At 30.6% G+C, this 18,068-nt stretch overlaps 2 protein-coding genes across 3 annotated transcripts; both read left to right on the top strand.

Annotated features, from left to right (window-relative positions):
- Positions 1 to 3,305: 3,305 nt before the first annotated feature.
- On the top strand, positions 3,306 to 6,753 carry PP7 (serine/threonine phosphatase 7). The gene is made up of 5 exons (XM_016324610.3): positions 3,306 to 3,961; positions 4,455 to 4,949; positions 5,815 to 5,961; positions 6,240 to 6,347; positions 6,490 to 6,753. The coding sequence occupies exons 1-5, from the start codon at positions 3,377 to 3,379 to the stop codon at positions 6,565 to 6,567; spliced, it is 1,413 nt and encodes a 470-aa protein (XP_016180096.1). The 5' UTR covers positions 3,306 to 3,376; the 3' UTR covers positions 6,568 to 6,753.
- A 1,273-nt stretch (positions 6,754 to 8,026) lies between these two features.
- On the top strand, positions 8,027 to 15,402 carry LOC107619856 (protein PIN-LIKES 3-like). 2 transcript variants are annotated; one of them, XM_088492751.1, is made up of 11 exons: positions 8,027 to 8,078; positions 8,237 to 8,409; positions 9,154 to 9,233; positions 9,373 to 9,497; positions 10,166 to 10,287; positions 10,409 to 10,609; positions 11,032 to 11,124; positions 11,269 to 11,369; positions 14,045 to 14,097; positions 14,198 to 14,383; positions 15,169 to 15,402. In XM_088492751.1, the coding sequence occupies exons 2-11, from the start codon at positions 8,272 to 8,274 to the stop codon at positions 15,291 to 15,293; spliced, it is 1,224 nt and encodes a 407-aa protein (XP_088348877.1). In that variant the 5' UTR covers positions 8,027 to 8,078; positions 8,237 to 8,271; the 3' UTR covers positions 15,294 to 15,402. The 2 variants fall into 2 exon arrangements, with proteins under 2 accessions (XP_088348877.1, XP_016177580.1); XM_016322094.3 differs by lacking the exon at positions 8,027 to 8,078 and having other exon boundaries at positions 8,174 to 8,409.
- Positions 15,403 to 18,068: the final 2,666 nt, after the last annotated feature.

The raw sequence follows: 18,068 nt of genomic DNA, 5'->3' as shown, positions 1-18,068 counted from the left end.
ATTCAAATTCTTTCACACAACTCGGACTGTCCGATTAGAAGACAAATTTTTTTTAACAAAAAAATCGGATAGTCCAATTTATCTTTTTACTGTTTCAAAACAAACTGTCCCACATCCATGTTTAGCACATATGTTCTTCACATCCACGCATAACAGACACGCTGCTGCCATATAAAAAAAATGAGCCTATATATGACCGGATTAATTAGTTAAGCTAACGAAAAATTATTATTATTTAAAATTTTAATTAGATTTTTCCATCCGATAAATTAAATATTAATTCTTAATAGATTTGAGTTTTATTTAAAAATTAGGTTAATAAATTAAATTTAAATTCCCGACATACTTGATTAAGTATATAAATAAGTTGATTATTCAACTAAATTAATTATATTAGATATATATTAAAATTAATCACAAAAATTAATTATTAATGTAAAATATAAATTAAAATATAAATATATATATTAAAAATAAATTTAACTACATATATTTATAAATAAATACGTAATAATAAATTTAATAATTGAATTTTAGTATACCGCTTAACATTTTTTCAATCCGACCAAGTTGATTAAAAATGAGCCAATTAGATATGTTGAATCACATGAGAGAAACTTAATTTAAAAAAAAATATAGATAGACAATAAAATTATGGATTCTGCTAGGGAGACAATGAATTATTATTGAGTTATAAAATGAACATCTTTTATATTATCTAAAATAACCATCTGAAACATCTTTTCAAAAGCTTAAATTGATTTTGAGATTCACCAAGAATCGAACTTTTGACCTTTCGGATCGAACTCTTGACCTTTCGAATCTAACGCTCTAATACCTTGTCATGATACCACTCATCCCGCTGATGAAAAAAGGTAACATTAATAATTATATCTCTAATACTCTCTAAATCTCTATTGTACACATTGTATAAATATTCTATTGGCTCCTCGTACTTTCCCTAAAAATATTAAACAATATGAACTATAGAAAACATTATAATTAATTGCTTGGTATGGTGGTGGGGCCATATTAGGGAACAAGGAGGAAACAAAAAGGTAAAAAATGACACCAATTTCGTTTTCAAAGTATGCGACTAAAGCGGCATAAGAATGTGATAATGGGTATCAAATTAGTGAAATTCCAAAATTTGTGCTAACTAAACCTATATTATAATGTGGTTTAATCTAATGCTTTGTTAATGCATGTAGCAAACTTTGACTTCTGAATTGGCTTTTTATGGTAGAGTAGGGATAGGGATTAGGCATTTGTTGGTTTCATATATGCTTTTCTGTGTAGCTCATGAAAAATTTAACTTGGTTTTTATCACACATTTTATGAAAATAACGGACTGAGAAAGGACAGATAATTGATATTAACAATATTTTTGTTATTTTATAGAGAAAAATTCATTCTACTATTTTAATATGACTATTTTTAGTACTTAGATACTATGGTTGAACTTATATAAAACAAAATCCGAAAGGATGAATATAATTACCCCCTAATTATTGCAGTTTTGTGACAAAATATCCGCTAATCATTCTATGGAGTAGCTGTCCCACATTCTTCATAGAAAATTGGGCACATACTTCCATTACCATATCACCTAAGCTGCAGCATTTTAAAAAGAATTTATCAATTTATTGTTTTTAGTTAATATCAACTAATTTTTTAGAATAATTTTTTATTTTAAATTCTAAAATTTAAATTTAACCTTAATCTTTAAATTCTTTAAAAATTGAGAGTTGAAATAAAAACAATTTAAAAAAATTAATTAATGTTAACTAATTAATATTTAATTTTATATACTTATTTTTTAAAGGGATGCTCATATGATTACATGCTTATGATAAAAAATAATTTTAAGGTTTTTTATGTGAGGTTGTCTTTTTTCTGTTTTGGCCAGGGGTTAGTGAGTTATTGGTGGGTTATTATCTTTTTGTAGCTATTAAGTCTGCATTTTCTGATCCACCAAAAAGCCTATCATTTTTTTTGTTATGTTATGGGCCTGGATAATCCTCGGAGGTGGATTTAATCATGAGGTAATTCTATATCAAAACTACCAAAACAAAAAAATTCTCTATCAAAACAAAAAAACCTATACCAAACTAAATTATGTGGTAATTGACCAAAATGACAACAACAATAATAATAATGCGGTAGACCGTTGTAACATTCATGGTAGTTTTTATGGGTTAATAGTTGTTATGATGGGTAACCGGAGATTAATGGGCTGGACTGTTAGGTTGGCCCGATCGTCTGAGGAGGGAAGCCTTAGCAAATGGATCACTCTTCTGGCCTCCGTCCGACTTGTGAGTATGAATGAGCGGGGGATGGTACCTGCAAAGACACTCCGATGCCTAAGTTAGCAAGGGCGTAAGCAGGTTTAGAAAGTATTGGGACTTAGTGATAGCTGAGTGTCAGTGTATTTATAGTGGTGAACCAATAACCACCGTTGGAGTAGTTCTACCTTTTAAGGTGGATAACCGTCCCTTTATCTTAAGGAAGTTGAGATATGGCTCCTAGAAGTGGGTTGAGAGATTTTAGGGGCAGTTACTAGCTTTGAATGAGTGCCTATCTGCCAGCTAATCTTAGTTCCCGACTTCTTTAAAACAAGACGTGTTAAGAACCGACTTCTCCAGGGAAAGGGTCGGTGTAGGATGAGACCCAATCTTTTGGGTTGGGCCTTTCGTTTGGACCTAGGCCTTAGCGTTGGGTCAGGGTATGAACAATAGTAAAATTAATTTATAAAAGATAATTTATTCTTTAAATTTATTCTTAAAAAATATTATTATATAAAATATTTAAATATCAAATTATTTTTTATTTTTTAAAAAATAATTAAAAGAATATTTTTTAAAAATTCACCAAAATAAATCTTAAATTTGCTCATAAATGAAGATTAATATTTTGACAAGCTTCTTATTCAATCCTAACAAATTTAACTTTATAACAAAATTCAATTCAATTATATATTCTCATGTTGCTAAAATAGTAAAATCTTTTTGATAAAACACCTCAAAACTTACAATTTTTTGGTAGTAAATTTACACTTATAGAAAATAATCAAAATATAATAAAATACTTAGTAATAATAGATTACAAATTAATTAGTTCCTATTTATTATTTTGTTTTCTACAATAATGGCACTATATCATCACTAGTCATTGACCATCTAACAAATAATAGAGCATTATATTATAATTATCATAAAAACCAATTTTTCTATATTAAAAATCAAAATAAAAAATCATTAAGAACTTAAGGATAATAATGATTTTTTTTAAGAAAAGAAAAAATTAAGAAAATGTAAGAAGGAGAGAGATACATATATGTGAGAAATTATTTAATTTTTTTTCCACATAATAATTTATGCACTTGGTGTTGCGCCACACCATGACGCTTCCTACTGATTCGGAACCGCCACCACCTTCTCCTCCTCCACCGGATTCCGCCACCGACACCGCCACCGCCACAGAAAACGGAGCAACCACCACCACCCCCACCTCCTCCTCATCTTCCGAAAATCCACCGGATTCCCTGCCTACACCGCCGCAAGAGCTCCAACTCCCAATTTCATGGCCGCAAGACGGAACCTTGAGCGTCGAATGGATCCACAATCTGATGCAGTGCTTCGATTGGTCTTCGAGGAACTTTCCTCCTTCGGAGTTCCCTTCCGTTCTTCCCGTTCAGGTATTCGACTCTCTCATCCTCGTTGCTTCCAAGATGCTCCATAAGGAACCCAATTGCGTCACCGTTGATCCGTTTCGCCCTAATTCCGGCACGACGGCGTCGGTGGTGGTCGTTGGTGACGTTCACGGGCAGCTGCATGATCTGCTTTTTCTCCTCAAAGACGCAGGTTACCCTTCCGATGATCGAATCTTCGTCTTCAATGGTGATTACGTTGATCGTGGAGCTTGGGGGCTCGAAACTTTCATGCTCTTGTTAGCTTGGAAGGTGAAAATTTTTAGACTTTATGGTCATTTCTTAGTTTTTAGGTGTCTTTGGCAAAATTGAGTTCTCAAGTTGGGATAGATTACTTGGAGTAATTTGAACTCTGGATTGCGAAAAAAAAAATCAAGTTTTGTTTGAAATTTTTGCAGTTAGATTTTGTGGTTTTTTGTTCTATTGCTTTTGTTTAACTGTTATTCTTGCTTCACTTGTCATGAGAGCTTTTCTATTTATGTTGTGGTATATGGTATTAATGTGCTTTTGTTTGGCAGAATCATGAATCGACCATGCACAGAGTTTTATTGTTTGTTTTAGATGCTGGTGTGATACTTTTGAGCTGAGATAGTTGTAATCATCTAGGCTAATTTGTCTAAATGTTACATGTAAGCTAGGGTTTTATATTTGAATAGGGTATACTCTCACAGTCAATGAAGGAGGAGATGATTTTGGTTGTTCACTTTTTATGTTACTTATGCAAATGTGATTATTTTTGGATCAGGTGTTTATGCCTCATAATGTATATCTGCTACGTGGGAATCACGAATCAAAATACTGCACATCGGTCTATGGTTATGAGAAGGAAGTGATGGCAAAGTATGGTGATAAAGGTAAGCATGTGTATCGCAAATGCTTGGGATGCTTTGAGGGTCTTCCTTTGGCTTCCATTGTAGCAGGGTGTGTATTCACAGCTCATGGAGGACTCTTCCGCAGTGTAACAGTGACGCCATCAAAGAGATTAAAAGGGAAGAAGAACAGAAAGATTCATCTTAATCATGATAACAAAACTTTAACTCTTGGTTCCTTGGAAGAATTGTCTAAGGCCCGACGGTCAGTTCTTGATCCTCCTTGGGAAGGCCCAAACTTGATTCCTGGTGATGTTTTGTGGTCTGATCCATCGAAAAATCCTGGTCTTGCCCCGAACAAAGAGAGAGGCATTGGCTTGTTGTGGGGTCCCGATTGTACTGAAGAATTTTTGAAGAAGTATCAATTAAAGGTGATAAGTTAGTTTCATATGTTCATAGTGATCTATTTAATTGTCTTGTTGAAATTATGTCATCTTATTAATTGTCTAGAATATATCGCAATGCGTTTTGAGAGAAAGATTACTTTGACATATGATGATGATATGAGAGTATTGTTATTTTCAACACTTTCAGATACTTTCTTGATTAAAACATGACTTTTCTAAGCATAGATTTATCATGATTTTAATGTATTGTCTGAATAATATCTTTGTATGGGGAGGACATAATGAAGTTATTGATTGTGCTGTTTGAAACTAGTGAAAGAGGGATAAAACCAGAATAAGTATATCATAACTTTGTTGTTAAGCAAGGAGCTGGGAAACTTGGTTTGGCCAACACCTACTTCTTTTCAGTAAGCTAGCCAAGTTCAATAGTAATTGAAACCTACTATATTGAATGTACTTTATTTGACACTGCCCGAGAGTTCATTTAGATTTAGGGTTGAATGGCAAAGGTATTTGTTGAAATAGTTTCTGGAATTTGTTTTAGATTGAAAGTTGCATGGAAGGAAAATTTATGGATGAACAAATACCAAATGATAGCATTTATGTTAAAATATTTAGTCACATACAATTATGTTTGGTATCTAGTGATTAGATAGCTACTGCTAATTAGGAAATCAGTTAGCTTGTAGTTAAGTCCAAGTATTACGTTAAGATCGAGTATGCAGCCCCCAATGCACACCTAATATTTGCGTTCTGCATTAAGTTCTATGTTTTATTGTTGCTACCTTGTTTTTGTATGATTGTTTCTTGTTTATTATGTTTTTTATGCTTATGTCTATCTACCCTAACTTCTATGCATGAATTATTATCTTTATTTCCCCCCTCTCAGCTGGTCATCAGGTCTCATGAAGGTCCTGATGCTAGGGAAAAGAGGGATGGTTTAGATAGAATGTCTGAAGGTTACACTATTGATCATGTTGTGGATTCTGGAAAACTGATCACCCTCTTTAGTGCTCCAGATTACCCGCAATTTCAGGTTTGTTAATGTTATTATTGGCTATGCTTTTTATATAAATAAGATTCTTGCCTTTACATCTGTCGTCAACTTCTTACTACTTACGGGAAAAATCAAACTAATTCAAACTCGCACACAATCACTTTAACATGAGCCATGTTTGGTTCTGATGATTGGTTGTTGATAATTGGTTGAAGATGTTCAGCAGCTTACAGTGAATTCTATTTGATCTTTCTGATCATCAAGAATGACTATTACTTTGTCACGGCAACTTTATAATAAGACCCTTTTTTTTTCAGGCAACAGAGGAGAGGTATAACAACAAAGGAGCCTATGTTGTTCTTGAACCCCCAAATTTTGACAATGCCATATTTCATGGATTTACAGCAGTTACTCCAAGGCCAAAGGTAAAGGCATCTTACTCATCTGACCAGTAGGGAAACATATAATTAGCTCTTTAGTTAGGCATCTAAGTTGCATATCTTCAACAGTTTCTAACAATAAACTTATTTGTATAGTGGTTAGTTATATCTATGTTCCGTTGTGCAGGTGAATGCCTATTATAATTTTGAAGAGGTGATAGATTCTGACGAAGAATTGGACTTGGAGTCCATGGTGACTTCTTGAGTTAAGGCAGTTTTTTGAGGAAGAAAGAATGGATTTGTAAAATTGTATCAAAGCTTTTTGTTGTTGTTATTGTTTTTGAAACTCTGTTTTTATCGTTAAACTATAGTTATTTATAGTGTATCCCGTTAGATATTTTGTCACTCCATCCCTCCAAAAAAAAAAAAATGCCAGATTGATTTGAAACAATTGTACAGTTTTGCCATGCGTTTTAAGCTAAGTTACACCATTTTATACCATTCACGTGCCTCAACTCAAGAAAATTATAATAAGAAAAAATGTGTGGGTTTTAGGTCATAAATGTGTGGCCTATTTCTATAGTCTTCATGCCAATTGTAACTAGTTCACCTTAAATAGACTTGTTTGCACCCATTATATATACTACAGGAAACAATAAATTTTGAATATTTCAATTATTTAGATAAAATTTTAGTATTTGTGGATCACTTTTTATTTTCATTACTCCAATGAGTAGTAACTGCTGAAGAACCTAATCTCTACATTGATAAGATCCACTATTAGTATATTTTTATCACACTACTTTCTATCCCTTCTCTTGGATAATAAGTTTACCTTAAAGTACGATAAATAAGATTATAACGTGAGATCTATGATGGCGGACATGAGATATGTCGACATGCGAATTTTAAGAATTTTAAAATCTTATAAGACACGAGGACACGCATACATATAAAATATAAAGTATTTTTTAGATAAATCGTAATGATATTTTGATATTTTATTAATATTAAAATATAAATTAATTATTTTTAATGTCTTATTTGAATTATATGAAGTATTTAAAATATTTTTTGTTTTAATAAATAATAATATATATTATATCTAAATTTATTTCTATAATATATGTTAAGAATAAGACCGGACACACTAACACCTGATGATATTTAGGTGTATCCAAGTGTGTTTGAAGAAGAATTTTTTATTTTTTATTAAGATACGGTTGGACACATCAGACACGTGTGTCGATAAGTGTCATGTCCGAAATGTGTCTGAAATATGTTCGGCACGCGAACACGGCAACTCAGCGAAGTGTCCGTGCTTCAGAGCGTGAAATTGATTAAGTTGGCAAAATATATTGATCAATTAACTAGAGATATTGAGTTTGGATTTTAATTCGAGTAGAGAAAGTTTAGGGGCCAGCAATTTTTGTGTTTTGTGGCCAGTACTTAACCATCAAAAGAAAAATGAGTGATTTCTCACCATTGGATGCAATCTCACACCATTAAAAATACTATTGATGGCCAATTGACGATTACAAAACACAAAAGTTACTGCCCGCTATCACTCCTCATTCGAGAATAATAAAAAAAATATTTTAGTAGTCAATTAAATCAAATTTTTAATAATAAAATCAATATAGATTTTTTCCATGCTCCCTGCTGAATGCTGATTGTTGGATATGAAGACTAGTAGTTAGTTCACGGACAGACACAGCTTCAGTTTTACACATCATTTGTCCATCCAATAATCCAAAGGGGACCCAAACATTTATGGTAATAATTCGACTAATCCTTATGGCTATGATTGAAACACTATACTATGTATATATCTTATAAACAGAATATATACTGAGGTAATATGAAATATATTAACGGGTTCTCTAACTCTATACATAAATAATCAATACCTATCTATCTATCTTGTTGCTTAGGTTCTTATATTATATGATCACATTAGTGATCATCAATGGCATTTTGGGACCTGTTTTTGGTGGCATTAGTGCCTGTTCTGGAGACACTATTGATCACTCTTCTTGGTTTGTTCATTGCTACCGAACGTTTTAATCTCTTGAGAGACATTGATGCAAGAAATTATCTCAACAACGTGAGTTACTTCATCACTTCTTTATTAATTAGCTTCTTTAATTTTGGTTTCTTATTTAACTAGTCAAGTAGTGCTTTGGAGGTATAATTAAAACACTCGAACAGAGACTTATTACATTTTAAATGTGGGTAACAATAATCAAATTTTAGTTTTTTTTAGTAAAGTATGGTTTTTGTCCCCAACGTTTGGGGTAAGTCTTATTTGTGTCCCTAACGTTTAAATCGTCTTATTTGTTTCCTTAACGTTTATAAAAGTGATTCAATGTTATCCTACTATCAATTATACTAACAAATCAGATTATATTTTTCAATTATTCTCACTTGGATGTATTTATTCTCAATTAGGTCTCACTTGGATGTGTTCGATTTTAATATTATACCCACTATTTGTGATTCAATTATGTCCCTAGAAAAGTGAATTATGTAAATGTTGTAGGAATTAGTTTCAACATTTGATGAGCTATTTTTCGGAGTAGATCATCGATTCTATCTCAAACATTTATATTCTAACTTCAAGAAAAGATTTTTAAAACTCAAACTAGAGGGCTCATGATGTGTAATTGACGGCGGGATAACATTGAATCAATTTTACAAATGTTAGGGATACAAATAGAACGATTTAAACGTTAGGGATACAAATAGGATTTACCCCAAACGTTGGAGACAAAAACGATACTTTACCCTTTTTTTTTTTGTTAATTTGTGGTTGAATTATTATATTAGTAATATTATTATATTATTGCAGATAGTTTATTACATTTTCACTCCGGCACTTATCGCAGCCCAATTGGCCGAAACAATAACGTATGATCGATTGGTTGAAATGTAAGTATCTCAATCATATATAATCATAGATAGTGACTATACACATGCATTTTATTTTTTATGTTAGTGTAGAAGTGTTTTTAATTTCTTTGTGTTTGTGGGATATGTAAAAATAAATAAATAAAAAATAAATAAATAGGTGGTTCATGTTTGTGAATATCTTCTTAACGTTCGTGGTTGGATCCGTGTTGGGTTGGATGCTTAACAAAATTGCAAGAACTCCTCAACATCTTCGTGGCCTCGTCAATGGTTGTTGCACTGCTGGTAATTGTAATTAATTATTTAATTAATTAGCTTTCATATATTATCTTATGTATTAAATAATTAATAGTTAGGTAAAGTATATTTTTTATTTTTGAAGTTTGTTAAATGCTTTAAAAATACCTTTAAGTATTATTTTGTTTTAATTTTATTTTCCAAATTTTCGAATTGCATCAAATATATATTTGACGGCTAATTTTTTAAAACATTAGGACTAGTTCAACAACAATTTTACAAGAACAATCTTTAATACAAGCAAATCAGATATAATTGTCATGCATTATTACTGAATTGATTCTAAATTTTTTGAAAATTTAGTTGTCAGAGTATATTTGATACAAACTGAAAATTTCAGGGACAAAATTATAACAAAATAAAATTTAGAGATATTTTTTAAATTTTTGACAAACTTCAAGGACAAAAAATATACTTTATTCTTAATAATTTCATAATCTAATTTTATGCACCTATAAAAAAATTTACACCCACAATCAATGAAATATTGTTACATGACTAAAAATAATTAATTTTTATGTTTACTATTTAAAAAAGTATTTATCTGAACGTATTAATTTTATTGATTGATTGCATAAAAATTTATACCGTCAGTATATTAAAATTAAGCTCATGATTTCATAAAAAAATTGTTAAAATGATTGAATTAATTTCAGGAAATTTGGGAAATTTGGTTCTTATAATTGTGCCGGCGGTTTGTGATGAGAGTGATAGCCCATTTGGTGATTCATCCACTTGTGAAACATATGGTGACGCTTATGCATCTGTCTCTGCTGGAGTATGTTTCTTTTTTTCTTTTTTCTTTTTTAAATTAATTATATATATTATGCTATTTCATGAGGAATGAGATCTATTTCTTATACCAAATAAATAATTGATCAGTTTTTGATATATCTCAGGTGTCTTCACTTTTTATTTGGACATATTTGTATATCATCATGGGGGCAAATATGGAAAGGAACACTGAAATTATGAACACTTGTAGTGATTACTCAACCATTACAGAATCATTGATTATTCCTTCAACAAACATAGTCAGCTCTGATAACATTTCAATTCAATATGATGAGTCAATTTGTAATAACAGAATTGGGAACAAGGTAATACCATATATAATAACATCTTCTTAATAATTATTTATTACATATATATCCCTTTCATTATTGAATAAAATTTAACTTCTTTTATAATGGAATCAATGATGAGAAGTTTAATCTCTGAATTATGAAGAATAACAATGCACAACGAACTAAGTTGAAAATAAGTTAAAAGAAAATTTTTTATAACTAAAAAAATAATTAAAAATAAGTTAAAATTTATTTTATTTAATATTTATTAATTATTGTTAGAATTAATAAATACTAAATAAAATAAGCTTGGGGTTTTTTTTTATCTTCTTTAACATTATGATAAGTTAAATATCAATTCTAGATCCATGCATGTAGAATGAATTAAAATTGATTAGGTCAATTAATTATGAATAACACCACTTTACAATAATTTTCTATTATATATATTGCAGATGTCATTCTTGGATTATATTACATGGCCAATTACAAAATGTAATAAATATATCAAGCTGGAGATGGTGTTTACGCCATCAACAATTGCAGTGGTATTGTTATAATGTTATATCTTAGCTTATCATTATTTCATAGTTATATTTGTATATGCTTCCTTTAATATATATATATGGTTATTAATTATTAATGCCACCTATATCATTATTATTTGATATTTTCTGGTACTCTTTGGTCAGATTATAGGATTTATCATTGGAGCAGTCTCTCCAATTCAAAAGCTCATGGTTGGTGATGATGCTCCTCTTCGTGCTATTATCAAATCTATAGCTTTGGTAGGGTATGTGATCTTAATTTAATTAATTTGCTTGTCTCGTGTTTTTTTTTACTATATATAGTATGAAAGCTTCAAACTATTATATAATCCTATCAATTTAAAAAAAAAAAAAAACTAGCTATTACACATCATTCTTATTTAAAAAATAGTCTATATACACTCAAATCAATGCTATATATTTGCATATATTTATATAAATTATTTCATACATTTTTTAATAAAAAAATAAACAGTTACAAGAATCAAACCTTTAATAGAATCAGACGAATAATCAAATAAATTTATTTATAGTAATATGATATTTTTAATTTTATGAGGCTTCAAATAATATTTAAGGTTAAGTACGATTTTGATCTCTAAAATAGGGGTTGAAAATTTTTTTTTGTCTCCAACCTTTTTTATTTACAAAATCGTCTCCAAGGTTTAACTTAATTTTAAAATCGTTCTTCAGACCAAAATACTTTTCCCCTTCATCCCCAAAATCTTAATTTCCTATTCTTCTTTTTCTTCTTCTCCATCACAACATCATCTCTTCTTCTTTTTTCTTCTTCTTCTTCATCATCAAAGCATCAGCAATAACAACAATGAAATAATGTAATAAACATAAAAAAAATAACCAGAACCAGAAGCAGAAGAAACCAGAAGCATCAACAAATATGTATAATCTCCATCACTATCTCTCCCAACTCCAAAGAACAACAACAACAACAACAACAAAAGAAACAGAAATAGAAGCAACCAGAAGCATTAACAACAACAATGGATAATGAAATCAGAATCAGAAGCAGAAGAAACAGAAGCAGAACCATGGAAACATAATGGAATCAGAATCCACAACAATAATAGAATCATAATCAGAAATAATGTAATTAATAAAAGCAACAAATCCACAAATAAAAAAATCAATATAATTAACAGAAGACAACAATGTAATTAACAAAATCAACAAATCAGAAATAGAATTGGAACCCTAGGAAGCACAGCGATGAGTGACGAGGAGCAGCAATGACCGGTGACCGAGCGAGAAGGAAGAGCAGAAACGGTGAGCGGTGTAACACCCTACCACATAGAGCTTTACACCTAGGATGTAAAACAGAGGTGGCGAGGCACTACGACTGCTAAAATAAAATACATACATATAATAGTAGAAAGAATATAATAAACTAGGAGCCTTGAAAAATGGGTAAAACAAAACTCGTAAAATAAAAAGCGCAATGCTCCGGAACGGAATAACTTGCGTGCGAAGAAACTTGAAGATTACAGATATGAATAAGCAAAAGAATAAAAAAAAAAGCCAAAAATACAGTGAAACTAGCTCCTGACTCAGCCTGCGAAGCCAAGACTGGCCGGAGAATATTTACATATAATTACATAAGTATCCCAAACACCCAACGTACAGTAATAAGTCCCTAACTCTCCTGTAACCTCTATGAGGAACAAAATAGATAAGTTTCTTGGAGAGAAAGCTAAGTACTTATATACATAAGCTGATAAACACCAAAAACCCAGGAACAGCTCCGCTTCAGAGATCCAAACGCCTAGCGAGGAGCCTCTCGACCTGCATCTGAAAACAGTAACACAGTATGGGGGAGAACCGGATGTTCTCAACATGGTAAAGGTGCCACGCGTATAATAAATAAGGTCCTGGGAATGCCAGAGACAATCCTAGAACTCCATCATACAATTGCAAAGCTTAATTTCTAAGCAGAAGCCATAAAAAGGGGTAGGTGACCTAATGAATTCTAACCTTAACATATTTTAAACCTAACATTAACTCCAAACCGGTCCACCCTTCCTCCACTTCTCCATCACCAATTAGTTTACACAGACAAATAAGCAAACAAGGCAAGCACAACTAACTTACATGTAATACAGATAACAAGTACAACAGATATCATGTTATAATCATGTAGGCATTCCCAAATAGTTCACAAACAAGCAATTCACACAGTGTGCACATGATGCATGCCTGTCCTATGGCTGTCCATCCGGTCCAATTTTGGGCCAAATTTTTTGAAATTAGTATCAAAATTCTCGTTTTGAAGAGCTCTATCCTATTTTGATATTAGTTTTGCATTTTTAATTTTCCTAATTAAAATTCAATTTATTGACTAATTATTTACTAATTTTACGGAGTTTACAAGCGGCGCACGACATCCACCCTTGCGGATCTGCTGGCGTCGACGTTGAGCGAAGAAGAAGAGCAGCAGCGAAATCCAGCGGCGAGGATGCGAACGACGAGGAGCAATGACGAACGGCGAGGAACAGCGGCAGCGAATTCCCTTTCTCTTTCCTTTCCCACCTTCCCTTCCCCCTCTTCTTCCCTGAACCCCCTCCAAAGCGTGATCCATCCCCCTTTAATCCGTTTTCTTTTTTTTTTTTTCTTTTTTTAGTTAGGGGTTATTTGGTGATAAAAATTAAAATTTTGGTAAAAATTACGATTTTAAAACTAAGTTAAACCTTAGGGACGATTTTGTAAACAAAAAAAGGTTGGAGACAAAAAAAAAATTTTAATTCCTACCTTAGGGACCAAAATCGTACTTAACCCTAATATTTATATATACAATAGTTGATTATTTATAGCTAATTTTGTATATACATGTAATATAACGTGTTCTTATTATTATATTATCCCATTGAATAATAAAAAAAAAACCTTATTATATACCTAATCGCAGGGAGGGAACAATTGTGTCCATGACTTTGATAGTGGGAGCAAATCTTCTTGATGGTATATTTAATTTTATCAATTGTAATTATACTTTTTTTTTTTTTTTTACATATCAAACTTGATAATTATATTTAAATGTTATTCCAAATTAATTTGACAGGTTTAAAGCAATCAGGAATAAGCTGGTATCTAATAATAGGGATTATGGTAGTGCGGTTCATATTATCACCATTATTGGGTGTTTTGATTGTTAAGGCTGCATATTATTGGGGATTGGTTGGATCATACAATTTATATCAGTTTGTTCTTATGCTTCAATATGCACTTCCTCCTGCAACTTCTGTAGGTATGATCAATTCATTCCACATATTTATTTGTAATAATTAGGGTTTTTTTGAGTTATTAATTTATAATATCTAAATTTGTATGTGATAATCATAGTTTAAATATATAAGCCTAAGTTTTAATATAATTAAGAGAATAGATTTATACATTGTTAGTGAAGGCAGTATATACTAATTTTTTTTATATAACACTAAAATTTAGACTATTATCATCACATATTTTTTTAGGCATTTATATTTTTTTTTCGAATTTTTTTGATTGAATCGTTATACCATATCAGATTTTATAACTAGATTCCTATTGTAACAAAAGCGTTGGAATTAACGAAATATTCTATTAAACAAAACAAAATATTAAGTCAAGTATTAAGCATATTTATTTTGTTTAATGGAATATTCAGTTAATTCTAATATTTTTGTCCAGATAATGACTTAATTACAAAATCTAATATGGTATATGGATTCGATCTAATTGAAAATTAAGTAAAATTATAGAGATTGACAAATTAAAGTAATTAAACTTTTTTTAATTCTTATATTTTTAATATTTTACTTTTTTTAATCTATGTACTTTTCAAAAAAATGAAATTTTTTTACCTACGATCCTTAATCACTAGATTGTAATTGATTTTGTATATGCGTTTATAGCATGTAAAATATATACATGTATATCTAAAAATACGACTTGATCGACAAGAAGCTAATAAACAATAATAAGACTGTGTAATTATAATTTGTCAACGCGAATTAATTAATTAATTAATTAAGGTTGAATGCATGCATGCAGGAACAATTGCTCAGTTGCTTGGGGTTGCTGAAAGTGAATGTTCCTTAATAATGCTATGGACCTATGCAGTTTCTACATTTACTCTCACTCTTTGGTGCACTTTCTTCATGTGGATGCTCGACTGACTCTTTTTCAAGCATTATTCAAATAATATATATTTTAATTGTTTCAAGATAGAAAAGAAAAAAAGAAGGGAAGAAATTCACCCTTTAATTATTAACTATTTCATTGTCATTTGGTTCTCTTCTTTGAAATTTTCTTTTCTTTTTCCGAATAGGATGTATCCATATGATAATAATAATAATTATATCTATTACATATAATCAAATTAAAGGAGTTTCGTCATACACAATATTATTTTTTCCCTAACTACCATTTTCATATATATATATATATATATATATATATAATATATTTTTGTCCTTAAAATTTAATTTGTCAAAAATTTTAAAAATATTCTTGAATTTTATTTTGTTTCACTTTTGTCTCTAAAATTTTTAATTTATATAATCCAGTAATAATGCATTACAACTATGTCTGATTTGCTTATGTTAAAAATTATTATTATAAAATTATTGCTCTTAATTTTTTTAAAAAAAGTAGTCATCAAGAACATATTTGATGCAATTTAAAAATTTATAGAATAAAATTAAAATAAAATAATATTTAGAGATATTTTTATAATTTTTAACAAAATTCAAAAATAAAAAATATAGTTTACCATATATATATATGTTATTTCTAAAGTTTAATCTTATTAAAATCTCTTATTAAAATAATAAAGTATTTATCATTTTAAATAATTATAATCTCACATTTGTCATTATTACACATATTTAATAGTAAAAAACTTGTATATAACTATCATTTTTTTAAAAGTTAATACTCACGTAGTCACGTTTAATTTGTCCCTAAAATATAAAATGATAAATCAACCTAATATTTGAAAATTTAAAACGTAATTCACGTTAATATACTATTTGGTGCCACATATTAAATACGAAATCTGTAGATAAAAGTCCAATAGAATCTAATACTACTCAATCCAAATTAACATGATAAGTATGGGGAGACAATGAATTTAGTATACAATGTATACAATAAGAATAAAGTTGAAATTAACATCAAATGATAATTAAATTAATTAATTTTTAATAATTTTTTATTTGAAATTCAAAGTAAATAAGGATTTGTAACAATTACGTACACCGCAAAAACGATCTCTCTCTCATGATGTGACTTTCTTTTCGTCCAGTCTCTTCCTGTCTCATCAGTGCCGCGCCGCCACCAACAACAGCCACTGTCGCTCATAGCTCCGGCTAATTAACACCGCTGTGCGCACCACGAACGCTCGAGCAGCACCGTCACGCAATTTGCGTCATTTGCTCGAGCAGCTTCGACAGTCTCTTCTACTCTCTCCGCACTAACGCCGCGAAGATCACCATCGTCTGCCACCCAGAACGCAATCCGACGCCGCCTAGCTGTCCGAGAACGTCCGACGAAGACACCCCCTTCGTGCATGTTGTGTCCGTTGCACAGCCCACCAATGCGGCGGTCGTACAGCCCCCCGACAATCGGCGGGTTTCACCGTCCTAGCGTCTTCGTCCGCGACATATAGCGGGTGGGGATGGTGCCACGTGTACGATGATTTGGGGTTCAGTGGATTGCCTCCGGTGGATGTGGTGCATCGGATTGAAGATATCAAGAAGGCGAGTGTTTTGTTTTATGGTGTTGCGGAGGTTCCTACTAAGGTATATATATTAATGGGCGAATTTAGATGCTGAATGTTCAATTCACTAGGTATGTAGATGGTTATTTTAATTATTAATTGGGTGGTTATTTTGTTTGATCAGTTTAAGTATATACAATAACAAATAACAAATGCTGGATAGTCATTTCACTAAGTAGTCGGATGATTATTTTAATAATTACGTGGATGGTTGTTTGAAGATGGCCGATAAAAAAGCTTCTAACGCCGAAAAGTGGAATGATTGATGAAGATGGGATAACTGATGGTTTTGGGAAGAGGGGAGAAGGTGTTTGGGTAAATTCCTTTGATAGCAAATTAGGGTTGAGATGGTTAACTTTTTAAAATAACTGGTTGAGTTTTTTTTTTTTTTTTTATATTGGACTAAATTTAAAATTTATTGTATACATTGTCAAAATTTTTCATTGTCTCTATAATTATCGGTAAATAAAAATCCAATAAAATCTAATACTACTCAATCCAAATTAAATATGCCCCTAACATGTTTTTCATGCGAGTCAACATATGCAACCAACATCATACATCAAATTAAATTACCAATATATATAAATGCTATTTTCACTTTCAATATGCATTACAAAATAAAGGGGTTGTTTTCATATTATTTGTCTTCTTATAATTTTCAATCAGCAGATGACGATGAAAGAAGGTAATAAGGTTGAATGGTAGATATGCTTTTTTTAGAAGACAAGTTGGTCACTCTAATTATCATTCATTTTAAAATGTGTCAATTTGACGCATAAGTGCATGAACCGCCAACTATCAATTTTGTCTTCTCCATCACCATTCAATTCTTGAAACGGAAAGAAGAAAAAACTTTAAATATTTTCTATTCATTTTGAAGTCTGCTTTAACACGATGATAATATAATACAATTAGTTATTATTAGTAATTTTTTAGGAAATAATATAGTGTGTATTCAATTGTATTTTTTGTTTAAAAAAATTAATTTTTTTGTTTACTTTATTGCATTAAAAATGACTAATAAGTGAGTATTTTCTTAGAAGATGCATATTTTATCTTGCATAACTATACATATATCTTGATTTAAGAATTGATTGAAATTGATGTTTTTTTTTTTTCATATATCATAAAAAAAAGTTAATTTATATATATATTGAGAGAATTGAAC

The sequence above is a fragment of the Arachis ipaensis genome, chromosome B10, assembly GCF_059453495.1.
Source record: "Arachis ipaensis isolate K30076 ecotype BB chromosome B10, ASM5945349v1, whole genome shotgun sequence".
Lineage (NCBI taxonomy): Eukaryota > Viridiplantae > Streptophyta > Magnoliopsida > Fabales > Fabaceae > Arachis > Arachis ipaensis.
Note: the sequence above shows the minus strand (reverse complement) of the source record. Positions and strands in the feature narration are given on the sequence as shown.

What these genes read in the sequence shown, in the direction of transcription:
- PP7 (XM_016324610.3), top strand. Translation starts at nt 3,377, where the DNA reads ATGCACTTGGTGTTGCGCCACACCATGACGCTTCCTACTGATTCGGAA. An exon ending in TGAAGAAGTATCAATTAAAG is followed by an intron (nt 4,950 to 5,814) that starts GTGATAAGTTAG and finishes CCCCCCTCTCAG; the next exon opens with CTGGTCATCAGGTCTCATGA. An exon ending in CAGTTACTCCAAGGCCAAAG is followed by an intron (nt 6,348 to 6,489) that starts GTAAAGGCATCT and finishes TCCGTTGTGCAG; the next exon opens with GTGAATGCCTATTATAATTT.
- LOC107619856 (XM_088492751.1), top strand. Translation starts at nt 8,272, where the DNA reads ATGGCATTTTGGGACCTGTTTTTGGTGGCATTAGTGCCTGTTCTGGAG. An exon ending in ATGCATCTGTCTCTGCTGGA is followed by an intron (nt 10,288 to 10,408) that starts GTATGTTTCTTT and finishes GATATATCTCAG; the next exon opens with GTGTCTTCACTTTTTATTTG. An exon ending in TCCTCCTGCAACTTCTGTAG is followed by an intron (nt 14,384 to 15,168) that starts GTATGATCAATT and finishes GCATGCATGCAG; the next exon opens with GAACAATTGCTCAGTTGCTT.